This window comes from Eptatretus burgeri, chromosome 1 (genome assembly GCF_056783735.1).
Source record: "Eptatretus burgeri isolate ZD-2024b chromosome 1, Ebu_testis_v1, whole genome shotgun sequence".
NCBI lineage: Eukaryota > Metazoa > Chordata > Myxini > Myxiniformes > Myxinidae > Eptatretus > Eptatretus burgeri.
In genome coordinates this window covers 46,986,583-47,004,718 of record NC_140961.1, presented here as the reverse complement: position 1 = coordinate 47,004,718, position 18,136 = coordinate 46,986,583, and the positions used below count along the sequence as shown (strand labels likewise).

General features: G+C 45.6%; 1 protein-coding gene across 3 annotated transcripts in view; it reads left to right on the top strand.

Annotated features, from left to right (window-relative positions):
* The window catches only part of LOC147034406 (protein eva-1 homolog A-like), a 49,378-nt gene extending 31,796 nt beyond the window's left edge, over window positions 1–17,582 (top strand). For all 3 annotated transcript variants that reach the window (XM_085882540.1, XM_085882529.1, XM_085882548.1), the window contains exons 2-3: window positions 13,174–13,306; window positions 14,439–17,582. In XM_085882540.1, the coding sequence (XP_085738666.1) occupies window positions 13,225–13,306; window positions 14,439–14,815 (459 nt within the window). In that variant the 5' untranslated portion in view covers window positions 13,174–13,224 and the 3' untranslated portion in view covers window positions 14,816–17,582. The remainder of the gene's footprint in view (window positions 1–13,173; window positions 13,307–14,438) is intronic.
* The last annotated feature ends 554 nt before the right edge of the window (window positions 17,583–18,136 follow it).

Genomic DNA, 18,136 nt, shown 5'->3' with positions numbered 1-18,136 from the left:
CATGGAACGCTCTGCTTGAGCGTTTCCACCTCGAGAGTGGCGTGTTATCTCTGGCTTAGTAACTTTGCCAGGGCTCGTGGCAATGTGCGCTCCACACTGGTCCTCCGGAATAAGCACGTCTCAGTCACATACTAACCACGAGTGAAGAGCCAGCGACGGGCAGAGACGAGGAGCAATGAAGAAGAGGGCGAAGAAGAAGGTGAGCAGCTCAGCGATCTGCCTTGTATCAGCCTCGGGCGAAGGGTGGCGTGACGACCCAAAGTGATGCGCTGTGACCAGAATTCCGCTTCTCTATTGGGCCACAGCAACCCTAGCCACGCCCTGCCAGGCTCCTGGGGCCGGAAGCGGTCTCATTCGCACATCCGGCATGACACGGACTGGAGTTCCGTACCAAACTCCTGGATTTCTCTTCCTGTGACCCCTCCTCACCGCCCATGCCACCGCGCCCTGGCGACTGGACGAGGGCCGCATCAATCCCGGGTGCTCACCCGGAACATTCCCGGCGAGATGCGGCCAGCGACATTTACGTCTGTTGCTTGTCCCCTTATCACGCGGTCTGAGCTATGCCGCACGCCTCTGTTTAGTGGCAAATTGTATCGGTACAGAGGTCCAAGGAGGTGCGGGAATATTTTTCCCATGTGTGGGAGGTGTCTGTGGTCGAAGGGGTGAGTTTTTGGTGAGCAAGGTGAGATGCCGTTGGAAATTGGCACACAGGGTTGAATGAAATGGCACGCCATATGTGTGCCATATCGTGTGTTTCTCCCATGGGAGGCTGCGTGGTGTGTTTGCTATTCATTTTGTGGTGTGTTTGCTTGCTTGCTTGATTTGTACCATGGCTAAAAGGAAAGGGTTGGAATAGAAAAAAGAATTGAAGATAGAGAAACACTGATGAGCCAAAACATTATGACCACTGACAGGTGAAGTAAATAACATTGATTATCTTGTTACAATGGTACCTGTCAAGAGGTAGGATATATTAGGCAGCAAGTGAACAGTCAGTTCTTGAAGTTGATGTGTTAGATGCAGGAGAAATGGGCAGGAGTACCTGAGCGACTTTGACAAGGGCCAAATTGTTATGGCCAGACGACTGGGTCAGAGCATCTCTGAAACGGCAAGGCTTGTGGGGTGCTCCCGGTCAGCAGTGGTGAGTACCGACTGACAGTGGTCCGAGGAGGGACAAACCGGTGACGGTGTTGGATGCCCAAGGCTCATCGATGCGTGAGGGCAACGAAGGCTATCCCGTCTGGTCTGAACTGACAGAAGGTCTACTGTGGCATGTCACAGAAAATTTTAATGGTGGTCACGGGAGGAATGTGTCACAATCTACAGTGCATCACACCCTGCTGCCTATGGGGCTGCGTAGCCGCAGACCTGTCAGAGTGCCCATGATGACCCCTTTCCACCGTCGAAAGCGCCTATAATGGGCACGCGAGCATTAGAACTGGACCTTGGAACAGTGGAAGAAGATCGCCTGGTCCGATGAGTCCCGTTTTCTTTTAGATCACATGGATGGCCGTGTACGTGTGCGCCGTTTACTTGGGGAAGTGATGGCATCAGGATGCACTGTGGGAAGACGACAAGCCGGTGGAGGGAGTGTGATGCTCTTGGCAATGTTCTGCTGGGAAACCCTGGGTCCAGCCATTCATGTGGATGTCAATTTGACACTTGTCACCTACGTAAACATCGTTGCAGACCAGGTACACCCCTTCATGGCAATGGTATTCCCTGATGGCAGTGGCCTCTTTCAGCAGGATAATGCACACTGCACACATTGTTCGCGAATGGTTTGAGGAACATGATGAAGTGTTCACAGTGTTGCCCTTGCCTCCAAATTCTCCAGATCTCAATCCGATTGAGCATCTGTGAAATGTGCTGGACCGACAAGTCCGATCCACGACGGCTCCACCTCGCAACTTACAGGACTTGAAGGATCTGCTGCTCATGTTTTGGTGCCAGAAACCACAGGACACCTTCAGGGGTCTTGTGGCGTCCATGCCTCGGCGAGTCAGCGATGTTTTGGCAGCACACGGAGGACCAACAGCATATTAGGGAGGTGGTCATAATGTTTTGGCTCATCAGTGTATCGTTAATAGACTGAGCTATTCGACCCACGTAACGCACTTCATCCCGTTAACCCACTAGACATGAGGGGAAGGTCTAACTACACAAAGACTCACAAAACAACTGCCAGGGGATCACTGTATGTTGGGTGCCATTGCCTTAGAGGCATTAGCCCAAGAGTCCACAAAGGTTTATTTGTGTTTTGTTCGCCAAAAGGTCTGAGAGTTGTTTCTGGAGTGAAAATGTCTGTAGAATTTGAATATGCTAGTCTGATAAAAATCCACTTGGACAGTTTTCCACAAATCGCGTTTTTATAGGAGAACCCTATAATTTCCCGTGAACGCATTTCGTTTCGTAAACGTTCCGAACGAACTTTATAAGTAATTAATTTCGACTCAAGCCCAATAGCTACACCCAAAAATGAGATATCATGCTAAAGCTTATCGTTGGCCGGATTCTACGAACTATTCTGTTTCTGAAAAAAGTTGGATTAGCCTGATTTCGATGATTAACCCCAATTTTACTTACGGGCACGTTTTATATCATATATTTTTTGTGTATTTTTTCCAATCCTGAAGTTTTCAAGAGGATTATTTAGAAAAAAAAAAGTACTATTTTGAAGAACTATCATTCCCCTTTCCTATGCAAAAGCAATTAAGCAAAACGGTTTATATTTTGCAGACTAATGACTAAAAGAGTATACATGGGGTTACTTGTAAAATATCGCAGTTTTCGACATTTACGCAATTCTCAAGCAAAGTGACTCATTGCAAAATATTATGTTTATATTGATATAGTGTATATACTACCTCAGTGTTCTTTGCAAGTGGAAAAGTTCTTGTCTGAGTAGTATACCCAGATAATTGGTTATATGGTATACTCTATTTTCAGTGAAATAGATGGTCAGACGTCAGTTTTATTTTTTGTTGCACAAATGTGACATACTCCAACTATTGCAGATGCATGTATAATATTCTATCTTCTTTTGACCAGATTACGATGTTTATGTATAGCATGCGTATTCCCTGTATAATAAATGTAGTTGGTGGTGGTAGAATAGCATTTTTTTTCTTTCAGGTTCACCAACAGCAAACAAAATGACATCAAAATATACATGCATTCTCCATATTCAAGGTAAAACTACCAACGAAGTCAAACCTTTCGCCGACAATATATGGCGGAAAGTGAATTCTGTTAATGAAAAGAGACATTCCACAGTAAAAGACTCAAAGTATTTCAGAATCAGCCTTCCTGCTGAATATGACCAGACAACTGGTTATCACAAACAGTGCTACAAAGATTTCACCGCACTGTCCATTGCAAATGTGGAACAAGATTCCGCTTGACCATCATGATCACACGTACTGCATTCTGAAGTAGAACACACAGAGGCAAGTTCTGCAGGCATCTTTGAGAAAAAAGTGCCTGTTCTGCAATTCCATCACCAAGTCACTTGGGAAAGGCAAGCGGGAAGTGTTGGGGACCTGTATGACTGACATGGGTGAGGAAAGCAGAAAAAATGCAGCTGAACTTGCGCAAGATAACATGATGCTTGCAAGCTAGGAGGTCTCGACATGAAGGCAAAGCAAGTACGATATCACCACTCCTGCAGGATAAATTACATACATCATTGCCAAACCGCAGTACAGAAAGACGACTACATGATGTCTTCAAAGTTGTCCGCTCACAAAGCAGCATTTCAGGAACTCCAGAAGCATATCGATGTAACCTTGGTGTCAAATCAAGGAGCAGAATACCTGTCATCATTGCACGTGTGCTACCTCACCTTGCTTGGAGACGATGAGACGACATATCCCGCTCGAAGCTTTGCCGACAAGATCCTGAAAACATATCCAAACTAGAGGGGGAGCACTCGGTAGAGTGCAAAACCTCCGCCACCAATACTGCTGGATCACTGAAGTGAACCTGATATCCTATTCATTGTCGGTCAAAACGGATCAGACTCTACTGAACCACGATTGAATAAACTAAACTAGATCGACGCGCATGTAGAAATGGCAAAAAAATAAAATCTAAATTTATTTGAAAAAAAAGGTGCAAAATTTGTTTGTTTTTTTTCCTCTAACAAAATTTTTTGGGGGGTTGGAAATCACTTGAAACATGTAGAAATGCAAAAAAAGTTCAAATATTTTTAAAATAAAATCGAAATTTTTTTGAAAAAAGTTGCAAAATTTTGTTTTTTTTTCTCCAACAATTTTTTTTTTGGTTGGAAATCACTTAAAACATGTATAAATGCAAAAACAAAAATTCAAATATTTTATCAAAATGGCCGCCATATTGGACTTTGGACCAAGTCCAAAATCTAATGGCATGATCCTTGGACCATACCCAATCCCCCCACCAAGTTTCGTCGAAATCCGTCCAGGAGTTTTTCTGTAATACTGTTCACAAACAAACAGACAGGGGTGAAAACAGTAACCTCCGTCCATCTTCGATGGCGGAGGTTAATGAACTGACCAGTCATTGTGTAAGTCGCAAGACGGGGACAATCATACATAATGCTAACCTCCGTCAAGATGCCGCAATCAGGCGTGCCAATTTTGATGATCATACAGTCCAAGAAACTGCATTCTACCTTTGGTCCCTGTTATTGAAGGTTCAAAGTGCACAGGATGACTTACCAAGGCCAATCACAACTGAAGCGTTGGAAGTAGGACAGGCAGACCCTCCTGATGCTGTCCTTGAGTTCTTCAGGGTGCTGTACACAGGATCAAGCAAGCCGCCTTGGGACGAACGCATTGAGAGACTGGTGAAATCTGTGTCCGATGATGTGTTGTACGTCACAACTAGGGCCAGAATAAAACCAGGGAAACACTTCTGCATGGGACTCGCTTTAAAAAAGTATGACAGGAAGCCGGAAAGTTGTTGAGGTTTTGAACCAATTTGGACACAGTGTAGGCTATCACACAGCCGAGGCCCTAGAAACGGAATTAGCCACTGACATCTCTGGTCGTAAATGTACCACACACGATGGAATCACCAAAATGGTCGGACTTTGTACCAGTTTAGCATTGAACAATTACGATGAGCTTATGGAAACACTGTCAGGTGGTGGAACCTTGCACGATACTGTAGGTATCTGCTATCAGAACAAGCCGAACGTGACACTGGACGAGTCACCCGAAGAACCTCCCTCCCAACGACAGCTAACTTCAGTGGACACTGCTGGGACACAGAGTTGTAGGTTGAAACGAGTATTCCACCTAAAGGAACACACTTTGGAACCATATCGCAAGAAACCTAAGATGACAGTCTTTCAGTATGCAGTCAAAAGCATACCAAGACCACCGCATCTCACTGACACGGAATACAGAGATATTGTTACGGGGTCGGGTATCGGTGGCGAGCACGACTGCTAGAGGGAGCAGTAGAGTCGGCTCCACCGGAATTTAGGTCGTGACCCTCGGATAAGTCCGAAAGGCACGGGTCCCTTACAGGATCATGAATCACCAATAATTCGACCGCGTGGGGTAGAGTTAATTGCCAAACTTCAATATACCTAATTACCCACGCGGCAAAGCTACCGGGGAATTCACACCCTCGAGCGGGACGAGCCGTTACCGTGCTCGAACCGTGTAACCCGAGCGGATGGTTACCAAGGCCCATCGGTCCAAATGAACAATTTACTGCCTCACTATTCCTCAACACGCACCGTGCTAAGCCAATAAGAGAAATGACAGGGAACGAGCTGGGACATTCAACAATAGGGAAATTTATTACAATAATAGCGGGGCGGGAAACACGTAAGGGCAGAGTTATCCCAATATCAGGCAGGCAATATACAGTGAGCAAAAGCACTTAACAGTTCTACTTAAGAGACGGACCCACACACAGACACACACCCAAAGAAATGGACCCCGTCGGGTCTTTATTGAAGGCTTCCAGCTCGAGACCAGAGCCTGTGCTTGGACCTGTCCGCCTCATGCGGTCTTCGACGATCTGGCTCGGTGGTGGGACTCAAACCCGCAGCTTTCACGTGGCGTCAAGGACAAAGGCACTAGGAGTGGAGCGGCAGACGCCAGCACGATCGGCAAAAACAAGCGAGGAGGTGGCGAGGCAGGCGAAGCAAATGATTCTCCTCAGGCTCCGACACACAATCAGGCCAACACGAACGTGAACCGAACTCGAACACCAACGACCTCCAAAGGGAGCCTGGTCTTTTTATCTGCTCCCTGAGCGGGGCGGAGCCTCGGTGTCGGACACTCTGTGCACGCTTGGTTGGACAGTAAGGGGAGCCTGGTAAAGCGCTAGTTCAGTGGAGGAGCCGTGAATGGGAACGCACTGTAAAGCGCTAGTTCACTGGAGGAGTTGTGAACGGGAATGCGCTGTAAAGCGCTAGTTCAGTGGAGGAGCCGTGAATGGGAACGCACTGTAAAGCGCTAGTTCAGTGGAGGAGCCGTGAATGGGAACGCGCTGTAAAGTGCTAGTTCAGTGGAGGAGCCGTGAATGGGAACGCACTGTAAAGCGCTAGTTCAGTGGAGGAGCCGTGAATGGGAACGCGCTGTAAAGTGCTAGTTCACTGGAGGAGTTGTGAACGGGAACGCGCTGTAAAGTGCTAGTTCACTGGAGGAGTTGTGAACGGGAACGCGCTGTAAAGCGCTAGTTCAGTGGAGGAGCCGTGAATGGGAACGCGCTGTAAAGCGCTAGTTCACTGGAGGAGTTGTGAACCGGAACGCGCTGTAAAGCGCTAGTTCAGTGGAGGAGCCGTGAATGGGAACGCGCTGTAAAGCGCTAGTTCACTGGAGGAGTTGTGAACGGGAACGCGCTGTAAAGCGCTAGTTCAGTGGAGGAGCCGTGAATGGGAACTCGCTGTAAAGCGCTAGTTCACTGGAGGAGTTGTGAACGGGAACGTGCTGTAAAGCGCTAGTTCAGTGGAGTTGTGAACGGGAACGCGCTAGTTCAGTGGAGGAGTTGTGAACGGGAACGCGCTGTAAAGCGCTAGTTCAGTGGAGCAGCCGTGAATGGGAACGCACTGTAAAGCGCTAGTTCACTGGAGTTGTGAACGGGAACGCGCTGTAAAGTGCTAGTTCACTGGAGGAGTTGTGAATAGGAACGCGCTGTAAAGCGCTAGTTCAGTGGAGGAGCCGTGAATGGGAACGCGCTGTAAAGCGCTAGTTCACTGGAGGAGTTGTGAACGGGAACGCGCTAGTTCAGTGGAGTTGTGAACGGGAACACGCTGTAAAGCGCTAGTTCAGTGGAGGAGTTGTGAACGGGAACGCACTGTAAAGCGCTAGTTCACTGGAGTTTGTTCGTTCGTCTTTCCTCCCGAGCTGAAGGGGCAATAAAGACCTCGAGGTCCATCTCTTTCTGGGTATTTGTGTGTGTCCGTGGGCCCTGTCTCTTCGTAGAATTGTTTAAGCAATTGCTTGTACATTTGATACCTTTCTTTATTCGTGATAACTCTGCTCTGTGTTCCCCTCCCCGATTATTGTTATAAATAAATATCCCTTTCGTTGAATGTACCAGCTCGTTCTTTGTCATTTCTGCCATTGGTTTGCCACGGTGCGTATTGGGGATTAGGAAGGCCGTTGTTGCCGTAATTGTTCATTTGGACCGACGGGCCTCGGTAACCATCCGCCCGGGTTACACACGGTTCGAGCACAGTAACTGCTCGTCCCGCTCAAGGCCTGCCGAGAGTGTGAATTCCCCGGTAGCTTTGCTGCGTGGGTACTTAGGTATATTGAAGTTTTGGCAATTAACCCTACCCCACGCGGTCGAATTATTGGCGATTCATGGTCCTGTAAGGGGCCCGTGCCTTTCAGACTTATCCGAGGGTCACAACCTAAATTCTAGTGTGTTCAGTGGAGCCGACTCTACTGCTCCCCCTAGCGGCCGTGCTCGCCACCGATACCTGGCACCACAACAATATAACTGATCTATAAGGACTCTGGCTGTTGTGTGCGATGGGTTCCAGATTCGTAACAATATATTCTGGATGATGAGCATCGCACTCGACAAAACACCATTCTGGACACGTTGGAACTCGCTTGTCACAGAAAATCCACTCCCCAGACAGAGAATTGCCTACATGGAGAACTTGAATCTCCCTCCGACTCGGCTAGACGTAGTGGCAGAAACGCTACGACTATCTCAGCGGGTTGTTCAGGAATGTAGAGAGGACTTCGTCGTGGTTCTGTTGTGCTACGCAGGTGCTGCACACGACTGCCCAAACGTATGGATGTATGTTGGACTCAGCAGTAACAACACCAGACGATACATCAGTATTCCCAAACTGGTTGATGAATTGGAGTCTACTGTCCTGCAAGCTCTTCCTGGACTTCATGCATTTACTGGTACCGACTTCACAGCATCCTTCATGAACAAAGGAAAACAGAGACCCCTTGACATCATGATGAAACACGAACAGTTCATCTCGGCGTTTGCCATGCCAGGGGGCACCACAATGTGCCTGATGAAACAGTTTCGACAATTGAGCATTTTGTATCGCTGTATGGGAAACACAACTTGCTCAGCCTTGACACTGCCAGCTATGTTATGTTTCAACACACATATGCGCCAAGACAGCTGGGGGATCCACTGGAGAAGATCAAGGGTGTAAACCCAAGCTACATGCCGCCTTGTCGATCCGTTCCGATCAAGAAAAGCAAGAGAGCAAATTATGTTACCTCTCTGTGGAAGAAAGCTGCACGTCAAGATCCATCAAGCTCTTGTGGCCAGCCGTGCCAACACGGATGGATCCTGGTTGATGGAAGCTATGCAATCGATTGGTTTGATGGTGATCAGATGCCACGCCATATCAGCCAGATCCTCAGTGAAAAAGGAATCCGTCATCGAATCAGAGGATGTGGAAATGTCGCACGGAGAACTTTTGTATGGATCAGATGAATCGGACGTGGACGACGATGATTGGAGATGAGCAAAATGGAAAGCTCATTGTGTGATGACGGTTCAGAGACATTCATGGATTAATTATAAAACCGAAAATTACCAAGACACTTATCCAGATCGATAGGAACATATTGAACAAAAGTCAATAGATTTGCATGTTCATTTTCCAAACTTCTCAAAACATTGCTATTAATACACATGGATGACAATTGACAACCATTTCATTTACTCGATAGATATGTCTGATTATCATGATTATGTTGTTATACATTGTTAACAATTTTGTCATATTATGATAATGTCAATAAATCACTATATTGTAATTAAAACGTAGCCTCGACTTATTTTACATTTACATGTATATTCCAAGAATCATCGGAAATTGCGATATTTTACAAGTAACCCCATGCATACTCTTTTAGTTATTACTCTGCAAAATATAAACCGTTTTGCATGATTCTTTTTGCATAGGAAAGGAGAATGATAGTTCTTCAAAATAGTATATTTGTTTTGTAAATAATCCTCTTGAAAACTTCAGGATTGGAAAAAATACACAAAAAAATGCAAGATGATAAAACGTGCCGGTAAGTAAAATTGGGGTGAATCATTGAAATCAGGCTAATCCAACTTTTTTGAAGTCAAATTGAGAAACAGAATAGTTCATAGAATCCTGCCAATGATAAGCTTTAGCATGATATCTCATTTTTGGGTGTAGCTATTGGGTTTGAGTCGAAAATAATTACTTATAAAGTTCGTTCGGAACGTTTACGAAACGAAATGCGTTCACGGGAAATTATAGGGCACCCCTATAAAAAGGCGATTTGTGGAAAACTGTCCAAGTGGAATTTTTTTTTATCAGACCAGCATATTCGAATGCTACAGACATTTTCACTCTAGGAACAACTCTCAGACCTTTTGGTGAACAAAACAAATAAACCTTTGTGGGCTCTTGGGCTACATGTGGTTTCATATAAACGCAACGGTACTTTCACCTCGGAGACTATGGCAGGTCAATTCAGTGTATGGGGTTTGAACCTTGCATCCCAGAGCATCACGATTCATGAGCAAAGGGTTTGAGCACCAATTAGGCAACCCAGGCTGGTTTGTCCTGAAATGTTGATATCGTTACCTCCACCACTGAAGGTGAAGGAGATCGGTTTCACCCCTTTTTGTGTGTTTGTTTGTGTACAGGATATCTCAAAAAGTTGTGGACGGATCCGGATGAAATTGTGTGGACAGGTTGGGTGTGTGACAAGGACGAACTGATTAGATTTTGGTGAAGATACGAATCTGGATCTGGATCTGATAATTTTTAAGTGATTCTTCACCATTGAGAGATAGGGCTGAACTAATATATAGCACGATATCTCAAAAGGTTGCGGGCGGATTCGGATGAAACTTGGTGGACAGGTTGGGTGTGTGACCATGACGAATTGATTCGATTTTGGTAAAGATCGGAATCCGGATCTGGATTCGATAATTATTTAATTTTAAAGTGATTCTTAACCGTTGAGAGATGGCCAAAAACGATATAGTACTGGAGAGCATGATATTGTTACGGTTGTGGAAATTCACAGGACACCATATAGGTCCTTAGATCAGTTATGTCGATAAGTCTGTGTTCAGATAGATTTCTCCACCGATGTTTAACGGGCAATTATTCGTGTGCAGGGCTGTGAATCTTCAGTTAGCTGTTTTTCTTTTACTATCTTTATTTTGGAACAACCGCATTTCAACCACCACAACCACCTTCTCCACAACCGCCTTCACAACATCCACCTTCACCACAACATCTCCTCGCCATCTCCTAAACCACATCTCAACAACGAACAACATCGCCTCACCTTCATCTCCTCCAACGCCACCATTTTTGCGCCAGCCACAGTGAGTTCCCCACGAACGGCATCGCCGCCGACAGACACAGGGGTTCCCTGTTAGGACGGGGGCCGGTGATTTCCACAACGTTCGCGTAGGGCTGATGATCTCTGCCACATCCGCTCTCTCCGAGTTTCGCGTCGAAATCGGATCAAAAGATCGAAAGGGGCGGAGCCAGCGGGGGGGGGGTCAGAGGTGAGAGATCGGAGATCAAAACCTCGCCTCACGGATCCCATATAAAGGCGTTCAGAGACGCCAAGCGAAGAGTTGTGTGGAGTCGCGTCAGGAGCTGGATCAGCCTGGAGTCAGGCGTCTGCAGTCGGTGAGGAGCTGGAGAGAGAGAGCGGAGGAGACGGGAGCCTCGAGTGTGGCCTGCCGTGCCCTGCCGTGCCGAACAGTGGGTCGCTGGAGAGAGGCCGGAGAGGAGTCGCCAACCAGCGGCAAACGGTCTGAGGTGATCGGGCCCTGGGACAGTCCAAACGACGCTGAGGAACGGGCGGGCTCTTAAGAGAGCATCAACTCTGAAAGAGCAAAGGCCCGTTCGTTCCTCTGAGGCGTTGTCGACTCGGCCCGATCGACCAGGCCGTGCCGCGGTCACGCCAGCTGCCGTGTGGACGGGATGCCGAGGAGCGCCCAGCAAGTCGCCACGAAGGCGACAGGTAACCAGCGCGGTCTCTTGGAGCTTTTTCGGTCTTCACAACTCCGTGAACCATTAAAGGCCCACGAGGCCCAGTTCTTGCCCTTTTCTTTCCGGGGTTTTCTTTGCATGAATGATGTGGCGCCAAGTCTGTTAAGTGCATGTGTGTACATAATAAATAGATGGTTGTAGTTCTTTTTCTTGCTTGTGTCTTGTCCCATACGTGCATTGGTTGCATACATGACTGCATGATTGCATACGTGCATTGGTTGCATGCATGACTGCATGACTGCTTACGGGTGTGAAATAAATGTCATGGTTTAAATGATCACCCGTTCGTTGCGTCCTTTCCCTCATTGAACTGCCATAATTGAGTTCGGAATATAGCTGGCTTTTTAATAGCCGATAAAAGAATCGGGTCCAACGGGGCTTCGCGATAATACTCCGCTCGGTTATCACAAAACGAAGCGAGCTGCTTAGCGGCTCGTTTCCAAGCAGGCCCCGTTGAGGTACAGTCTCTGGGTAGTCTGCCCGCGCGATTAATTAGGTAAATCGACCATTCGGCGATCGGACCCTGCAGCGCGGGTAGAGTATTGACAAGGCTGTGGTGTGATTAAAGATACACCCGTAGCTGGATTTAGGCGTTGATCCGAAAGTTGCGACTAGGTTTGTCCGTTCGGTGGGCGAGAGTGGCCGCCATTGGCTAAAAGCGGTCACCCGCACGCCGAACGGGTGGTAACCACAACAATATTTACCTCCGCCACCGAAGGTGAAGGAGGTTATGTTTTCACCCCTTTCTGTCCGTTTGTTACTTGCAAAATCGAAGATTTTTCAAGTATATTGGTTAGTCGATTTTGTTATTCTGTCTGTCTGTTGCCTATAGGTCACAATTTAAAACCGATCTTCACAAAACCTTACCACATGGTAGAGTTTGTCATAAGGAAGAAGCGTATTGTTTTTGAGGTAAAAAGGTCAACATTGGCCAACTTTGTAAAATTGTCAATTTTCATCCGATTGACTTGAAATTTGAAGAGGATTTGCATATTTGGTCACTGATTTAAACCAGCCAATTATTTTTGAGGTCAATATTGGCCAAAAGGTCAACATAGTCCCAAGGTCAACAACTAAGGTGGTATTTCTAAAATCCTCAATTTTCATCTGATTGACTTGAAATTTGATGAGGATTTATATTTCAGGTCACTGAATTCAACCACCAATTATTTTGTTGTTCCACATGGGCCGGATTTCTAAATCTGGTAAATTTCATCCGATTCACTTGATATTTGAAGAGGAGTTGCATATTTGGTCTGAGTTCAGAGGAGGATCAGGAAGTTTAATACGGCGTCTCAAAAAGTTGTGGACGGATTCGGTCAAAACTTGGTGGACACGTTGGGTGTGTGGCAAGGACGAATTGTTTGATTTTGGTGAAGATCTGAATGTGAATCTGGATGTATGAGAATTATTTAATTTTTAAATTGATTCTTCACCATTGAGAGATGGGGCCAAAAACTAATAAATAGCACGATATCTCAAAAATGTATTGGGCCTGATATGTTCTCGTGAATCAGGCATTGTGTGGCGGAGATATGCGCTCTACCGAGTGCCCTTCTAGTTTTATAATGTTTACTTCCATATACCTGCATTCAATGCTTTTGCACTTCAGACAGTTTGAATAAGATTCCCCCCCCTCCCCCGCTTTTGTATTTGCACTCGTCGTGCTGACACCACAGGAGTTTCAGGTGGTGGAGTTGAGGCACACAGTGTCGTCGAGCTACTTCTCCATGGCAAACGATACACGTGTTGTGTCAGGTTCCCACGCCATGCTGTTAAGCAACGTCCTCGCCACCTTTGGCTACGTCGCAGGTCAGATTTTTATCCCACCCGCTCCCGTTGCATTCCGTATGTATTGCATGCTTCTTGTGCTTGGATGGTGTTGTGTGGGAGAAAAGGGGGGAGGGGATGGGTACAAGGATGAGAGGTTGTGAGGGTAGGCTGAGTGTTTGGCTGTGTGTCAAAAGTATTGATCTCACTGTTTCATTTGCATTCCACAAATGACATTGGACCCCAAGGTCGTTTACTCGATCGATCGACACCAGCAGGCGAATGAACTCCAAAGTTGGATTTATTTCAAAAGTAAAACTCCAAAACTCCGACGTGGCATGGCACAACAAATCATCTCAGGACTGGCTAATGTTCCTCTTCCAACTCATTTCTACTCCACTTTCTCATTTGTATATTCTCAGAGAGAGAACATTCACGAAAGTCTCTCTCCCTCCCTCTCTCTCTCTCTCTCTCTCTCTCTCTCTCTCTACGAACCACTCGTACTTGGTAGAGGATTCCCTATCCGGAAATAACCAGAAATCTTTTGCACCCTGGCAGTCTTTATATACAGGTCAAAGTTCAACTGCAACATTATAACTTCTTACCCTTTTACACAAATCAACTTTGAGAATCAACATCTCACAGTTGTATAACAATTTGTTCTGCATCAAATCTTAGGTATACAAGCATTAACCTCGCACTGTACCAATACTCCACTAACAAACACGTAAATAATTTGTGACAGTGTTTAACTCTTGGCTGGGAAGGCAATGGTAAACCACCCAGTATAAGCCTGGCCATGAAACTGCTTTGGCAACACTGACGCTCTGTAACAGAGTATGTTACATCAGAATCAGAATTGGAATAACTCTTGGTGGTTACAGTGTGGGTGTGGTGGTGGATTTGTGATCGTGGTGTAAGAGTGAAAAGGGCTGCTATGGTGGTTTTGAGAGTGAATGGTTGGCGTGGTACTCACTTTAGTAGGACTAATGATAATGGTAAGGATACAAGTGTTGGTGAGAGGTGGATCAATGGTTGTTTTGTTGTTGTAGTGATTACAATGGTGGTGTAATGGTGCGTTTGTGGTTGGAATGAAAGTGCTAATTTTAAGTGATATTGCGGTTGAAATATTGGGAACATTACTATTAAATTCCTTCACCCAATCTCTCCTCAGAGCACCCAGAACGAGCGGCGTTGGTCTGCTTGTCTGGCCTCGTTGTTGGGCTCCTGCTCACCCTGTGTGGTTTGGTGTATGGTATCCACTGCCGGCGGGATTGCCGTAGACTGCGTGGGAAGGCCGGCCAGAATTCCCGTCGAGCTGCCTCGGACTCTGGGAATTCTGATTCGGAAGATTCTGAGTCGTCAAGCTCGTCGGTTGCTCGAGCACAGCATTTGGCCCAGGATTTTGGTACGCCCACAAACGTGTTCACATCGGCAGAGGAAATCGAAATGGCTCAGAGACTCGAAGAGAGGGAGCGGATCCTCAATGAAATATGGAGGAATGGAAGGACAGACGTAGTTCATCCAAGCAACCTCAGCCATTACTACTGAAGATCTGTCTGCCTGCAAATGTCCAACTCCAACGGTGGTTTTTCATGCTGAGCTCGATTTAAGAGTATCATCATCTAATCACTGATCACACATTGACAAAAGTGCTGTGTTTCTACATACACATGTCCCCATTATAGGTCATTCCTAAAAGGCAATTTCTGTGAAAAGGGGTCACGGGTCAGGTTTGGGATTAGTGGTGCTTGAGCACAATGTTCTAGCAGCGGTGCCTTGGTGTGTGTTGTTGCTTTCACTCAAAATTCTGGCAAGCTTGGTGCTGAACGGTGTTGCTGTTGTCGTTATTGTTGTTACAGTGGCTTTCTTTTCTTGTCTGTATGTTGTTGCAAGAGAATTTCCATGATTGCACACAGACTCCTGCCATATGTATTGCTTATTTTACTCAAACTTGTAAGGTGTTTACAAAGTTTTCTTGTGTACATAATTTGACAAATTTGCTGTTATTTTGACCTCACTTTTCACCTCTTACCTGAATGCCTTATTTTTTTCCACTTTCACTAATTTTTGGAGAAATATGCTTTAGGAGGTTTTTTTTTATGTAAGTGGAGGAGAAGGTTCAGAAAAATGGCCATTCGGAAAGAGCTCTTCTAACAAGGGAACGGAATAAAAGTCAACCTCAGTGAGTGCAGACAAGACCAGGTGAGGCATATGGATTATCCCACTCCGGAAGTTGTTAATGAGCCAGCTCGGGTCTTCTGACAATCCAGCGGTGGTGTGACTGTTCGCCTGAAACTAACTCGACTTCCTGACGCATTGAATCCAAATCTCCTGATGTATCGCTGCCTTAAGTTGGTTTTGAACCCACAACCTCTGATGCTTGTCCAGTGTCATCACCAAAAAGCTACCACTGTACTGTACTTATAATTTTGGCTTTTTTATCCTTTCCTTTTTTTAAAAAAAAAATCACAAATTGCATTTACCAGATAAGTGACCGAACCATTATTTTTTGTCTTTCTCCTGTAATCAAACACTAAATGTATATTGTAAGAAACCTTGTCATCATAATTGTTTGGAAACTTGTGATTAGTGGTGAAACATGTACTTGAGTACTTTTTATTAAGCCAATACTTGAGCGATGCATTTCAATACCTGGCACAGGCTTGATGGGTCAAATAGTGTTCTCATACTCCCAAGTTCCTTGTGTAATGCAAATGGAGTCAAATACTTGGAATGTCTGCCATTCGTTATGCCAACATGACGTCATAACCCGGGCTGTCTTTGTCCACAACTTGGCTTTTGTTGTCCCACATAGCAATTCCCATGATGTTCCGTCTAACCCATGGGATGTGACCCATGACCCAGGTTGACATTCTGGTGCAACTTCTCATCCATCTCTAACTTCCTTGCTTTCTATGCAATTCCTTTAATTTTAACCACAGTACAACGACCGTGCCTTGAACGAAATCCTCGACTTTAGACCAAATGTATTTTAACGAACATGCAGTGCTTGCACCCAAAAGTTTTACAAGTTTTATACAAATTATGCTATGCTGTATTTTGGGGTTGTCTCTTCCCTTTGCCCCACCCCAACTTCCCTGTTAGACATCTAAATGTTTGTTTGTTTCACTTGGGAAGAATAATAGATTTCCCATATGGTTCTTAAAACCAGTGTGTACTTTGAGATGAAAGAAGTGCAGGAAGCAGAGGCTGTTCTGGCATAGAGGTTATGACACACTACAGACTTTCTATCCCGTTGTCCTTCACTCACGTTCCTTTGTATAAACGTTCTACCCCTGGCCTGTCTCTGTGAGTGTGTTTGTAATTGCACATCTGCAGGAAATGTTAGCTCCTTCTCAAGGTAATTCCTTTACAGGTTATCATCATCAGTCATTTTGCAAATGCTCAAACCAGCTGCAAATGACCTTCAGTCGCAAAACAGAGGCTCATTGTAAAGGGGAAGCATTTCTGTGCTGTGATTTTTGTTTCTTTTTAGAAATCAATAACTGGGTTTATTTGATCCGACACGATGCTGCAGAGGTAGTGTGCTGGCCTCTGAGCTGTCTGGTCTGGGTTCGGTTCCCGAGCCGACTATAAACTGTTGTAATGGTGCTTTCCAGGCAGGGCGTTTTTGCATCTGAGTGTACCGCCGCCATTGGACGAACGTTAACCGAAGAACCCGTCTGCCATCATTGGTTGCCGTTTGTGGATTTCAAAAATCCCACAGTGTTCTTCGCGAAGCGTGCGTGAGCTATCTTTCCAAGCGTCAGTGAGCCGGCACCCTGGCAAAATTACAAAATTCTGCCCTGACTACCTCTGGGAAGGTAAAGGCAAACCACTCAGTGTAATCCTTGCTATGAGACTGCTTCGGCAGCAACGACGCTTTGTCAAAACAGTATGGTACATCGATTAAGGTTTTATCTGATTAACATTATTATGTAAGAGAAACTTGGGGAAAATGAATTTCTTCCTTTTCCCCTGTGTACTCTCCAATGACGGTTGCATATGTGCTTTGTGGGCCCAACTACACGTATTGCCAGAATACTCATGCCACTTCAGAAAGAAAATCTCAACAATTGTTTAAAATTATTTTGCTATATCACATGAAATGATTATTCACTGATCACATGGGCGAGGGGTAGGGGTTGTTCCACTTGCAATCAGTGTATTTATGAGTATTTATATTAATTATGCGCTCCTTGTTTTGATGGGGCACCTTGTATGAAGCAGGCTATGGGAATCTTAGAGTTAGCAATGCACACGTGATTTGTAAATCCTTATTATTCAAATAAAATGTTGATGTCTTCAGAGTATACGTATTCATTCAATTTTTTTTCCTTTGTTTTTTTTTTTTGCCGCCACACAAAAGCTGAAACTATGGAATTTTTTTCGGATGTGTGTCCTGTCTCTTGGATGGACGTTAAAGTGGGAATCCTGTCTGTCAGCATTAGTTGGTGTCGTTAAAGATCCCACCATGTCCCTTTTTGAAGAGTGGGAGAACCATGAACCAATTACAAATTCCTACCCTGAGTGCTGGGAAGGTGACGGCAAACCACCTTTGGCAACACCGACGCTCTGTCAAGACAGTGGTTCAATGATGAGTGGCTTGTAAGCTCCAGAGTGAATTAGGACGGTTTGAAACCGCAGTTGTTTTTGGAGGGGCAATTCCAATCCTGGTATGTGAACTGAAGGGAAAACATCTTTTTTAAGGTTCTCACGCCAATAATTCCACCATTGATGGCGGGATGGTCCCTGACATGCAACAGGGAACCTTCGCATCACACAGGACTGAGAAGAAATTTGTCCAACGATTTGACTTTTCTTGTTTTCATGGTTGGGGGGAAAGGGAGGGGATTATTGATCCATCAT